The 3,263-nt window shown below is 45.0% G+C and overlaps 1 protein-coding gene across 1 annotated transcript; it reads right to left on the bottom strand.

Moving 5' to 3' along the window:
• Nucleotides 1–976: 976 nt before the first annotated feature.
• On the bottom strand, nucleotides 977–2,523 carry LOC116379619 (post-GPI attachment to proteins factor 2-like; the record flags this gene model as incomplete). Its single annotated transcript, XM_031841580.1, has 3 exons — nucleotides 977–1,731; nucleotides 2,013–2,119; nucleotides 2,253–2,523. Coding segments are annotated over 3 exons (471 nt in total), but the record flags the coding sequence as incomplete, so codon positions are not given.
• Between the last annotated feature and the right edge of the window lie 740 nt (nucleotides 2,524–3,263).

Here is a 3,263-nt window from a genome sequence, read left to right as displayed (position 1 = left end):
AGTGAAACAGGGAAGCACCGAAATAATCCTTCAGACAGAAGTTCCATCTGGAACCTCTTCATGGTTTCTAATGACTGTTGATGTAAAGACCTGATCGTCTTTATCTGAAGCTACAAGATGTCAGTTTGTGGGAAAGAGACAAACATTGACCCCAAAACCTCCTGGAGGACCTCGCAGTCTGTGCAGCACTCTTCTTCAAGACCACAACGCCTCGTAAAATATTCATTAAACATCCTCAAGAACCTCTTCAAGCACTCTTGAATCCTCTCCTCAACTCCTAAATCCTCTTCAAGGACCCCCGAAGCACCTTCTGTACTTCCTAGTATGTCCTCAAGCAATCCTTGAACCTCTTCAATGACCCCAGAAACAAGCTTTGCTCTACAAGCTCCTCAAAAAACTTCCCAAAACCACCACGAGGAACTCTGCTCAAGGCAAGGCAAGTTTATTTGTATAGCACATTTCAACAACAAGGTAATTCAAAGTGCTTCACATAAAACCATTAAAAGCATCAAAACATAAGGCAAAAGAGATTTAAAAAACAATTAAGAAACATACATTGAAACACTCTAACCCGGCCTCCCTGAGGTCTTATTTAGCGTGGGACTCCAACCCCGTCTCGGGACTCTAACCCGGACAATTGGACGCGGGACTCCAACCCCGTCTCGGGACTCTAACCCGGCCTCTCTGAGGTCTTTCAATGACACTTTTTATCGGTTTACCAGGACTTTTCAGACATAGTAACGTAAACATCACTAAATGTCGTGTTTTCAATCAGCAGTATTTGGAAATTGATTAATATATTAATTGAATGTGGTTGAATTAAAGGCAGCAGCAAACAGAAAAGTCTTCAATCTTGATTTAAAGGAGCTGAGGGTCTCAGCAGACCTGCAGATTTCTGGGACTTTGTTCCAGATATGTGGAGCAGAGAAACTGAACGCTGCCTCTCCATGTTTAGTTCTGACTCTGGGAACAGAAAGTAGACCGGTCCCAGACGACCTAAGGGGTCGGTATGGTTCATAAGGTAGCAGCAGATCAGAGATGTATCAAGGATCCCTAAAAACCTCCATGAGCATTCAAGGACCAACAGAACCATCCCAACGTTTCCTGACTCACCCTTAATGACCACTACGGTCAACGTGAGGACACTTCAAGCACTCCTTGAACTATTTCAAGCACCACTAACCATGAACACTCTTCTGGGTCCACTAGAACCTTAAAGAGGGCATAAGAACCCACTCAGGAACCACATGGTCCTCCTCAAGAACCCGAGGAACCTCCTCAAGTACCATTGGACCTCTTCGAGGCCCTCTTAAATCCTCTCCTCAACTCCTAAATCCTCTTCAAGGACCACTGAAGCACCCTGGTACCTCTTAGAATGTCCTCATTTAATCAAGTACCACAGAATCTTTTCAAGGATCCCTAAAAACCACCACGAACCATGAACACTCTTCTGGGTCCACTAGATCCACCTCATGAACCACATGGTCCTCCTCATGAATCCGAAGAACCTCCTCAAGTACCACTGGGGCCTAAACAAGAACCGTTAGAACCCCTCAAGCACCTTTCAAGTTATTAGGGCGTGTCCTCAAGCACTCTTCACGGATCCCCAGAGTCTAGTAGGTCTGAATGAATGTGGATTCAAAGGACCGGCTCTGTGCTCAGGAGGTGGACTTTAGCTCGGTGGCGCCCTCTGCAGGTGAAGCTCAGCACTGCTGACGGTTTGTACAGAACCTGATCAAATACAAATATAATGTTGTATAAATATAAATATAAAGTGTTTTTAGCAGCTGTTGTTTGGGTTTAATGAATGCCAACACTAGAGATTACTATAACAAAGTATAAAGTCATAGTTGATGATGATGATAAATGTTAGTTTGTGATCTACAGGCCCGTTGGAGATATTCGGGTAAATAATGGTGAGAAAGGTAAAATAACGGTGACATGGAAGGTTGATGTTGTGCGGTGCGTTCGGCTCAGAGCAGCTTGGTTTCAGGTGGTGAACGTTTGTTTACCTCCGGGTTCACATAGTGTCTCCTGATCACCTGCCACAGTCGGCATGTAATGAGCATGTGCAGCAGCGAGCTCCCGATGAACACGCCGAAACCGCTTTTATGAACACCTGCAGCACACAGACGGGTTATTAGAACACTTTCATCTCTCACACACACACACACACACACACACACACACACACACACTTATACATGATAATTATCTATCTAAAGATTTTAGAATTAGTGTATTGTACTCACTGTAGGTGTCGGTGGACGACACGTACGTGAGCAGCAGCAGGCCGGTGTTCTCGGTGAGGCTGCAGAGGAGAGCCAGCCCGCTCAGCAGCAGCTCCGGCAGCCTCTTGGAGAAGCGGCCGTGGTAGAAGCTGAAATAGGCGACGGACACCAGGTAGCGCGGCGCCGAGTGAAGGCCGACGCAGCAGCGCCAGATGTAGCGCTCGGGGACGCGGCTGATGGCGGCGCTGATGGACGGGAGGTAGTTTGACACCTGAGGGCCAAAAGGGAAAAACACACACGGACGATTATTTCAGCTTTGATCTGGTCATAATGTAATGGTTTGTATTCTCCCCATTTATATAAACTACGGTTTAAAAGTCAGTAATGTCCAGAGAGAAAGCTTGATTATATGATCTACAAGTCTTTTATTTTGTAGAAAGTCTCTTTATTAATAATAAGATGTTGTTTAGTTTAGTAGACGGAGAATAAAACTCTGTTCAAAGAGACAAAGATCCTCTGAGCAACAGATGAACAAGAAGAGACGAAATCAGCTAGAAGCTTACCTTTAAACAGGAACAGCTTCCTGTTTCAGTGTCAAGAGTTTCACAATAAAAGCATCCTAGAACAAGCTCGAATTAACACAGTAGCAACAGAAGGTTAGTGTAGAGTCAGCTGAACTCATCACAGTTTAAACCTCTTCAAACAGAGAGACTAACTATATTTAGAGCTCTGTTATGGTTTATTTTATGACACCAGGGCCCCGTTCCTCGTAGCGCTATCCATTCTGCCCACAAGGAATCATTTATTTACAGACCTTCTGGAGCATACATTGAACACCACATGCTGCAGCCGAGCACTGATGTCTCACACACTGGATGCAGCCTTGAGCTGTTCTGCGAGTGGTACATTGTTGTACAGTGTCGGCCATGAGGAGAACATGGGGAAAGCCGCTGCATGCCGTGCTGTTGGTAAAGTTTATTTGGCACTTAATAAACTTATGGATGTGTTCATTACATCACCATGGCACATATT

Source organism: Anarrhichthys ocellatus, unplaced genomic scaffold (assembly GCF_004355925.1).
Source record: "Anarrhichthys ocellatus isolate YVR2014 unplaced genomic scaffold, GSC_Weel_1.0 scaffold4735, whole genome shotgun sequence".
In the NCBI taxonomy this organism is placed as follows: Eukaryota; Metazoa; Chordata; class Actinopteri; order Perciformes; family Anarhichadidae; genus Anarrhichthys; species Anarrhichthys ocellatus.
The sequence above is the reverse complement of the archived record's forward strand: the minus strand, read 5'-3'. Positions and strand labels throughout refer to the sequence as shown.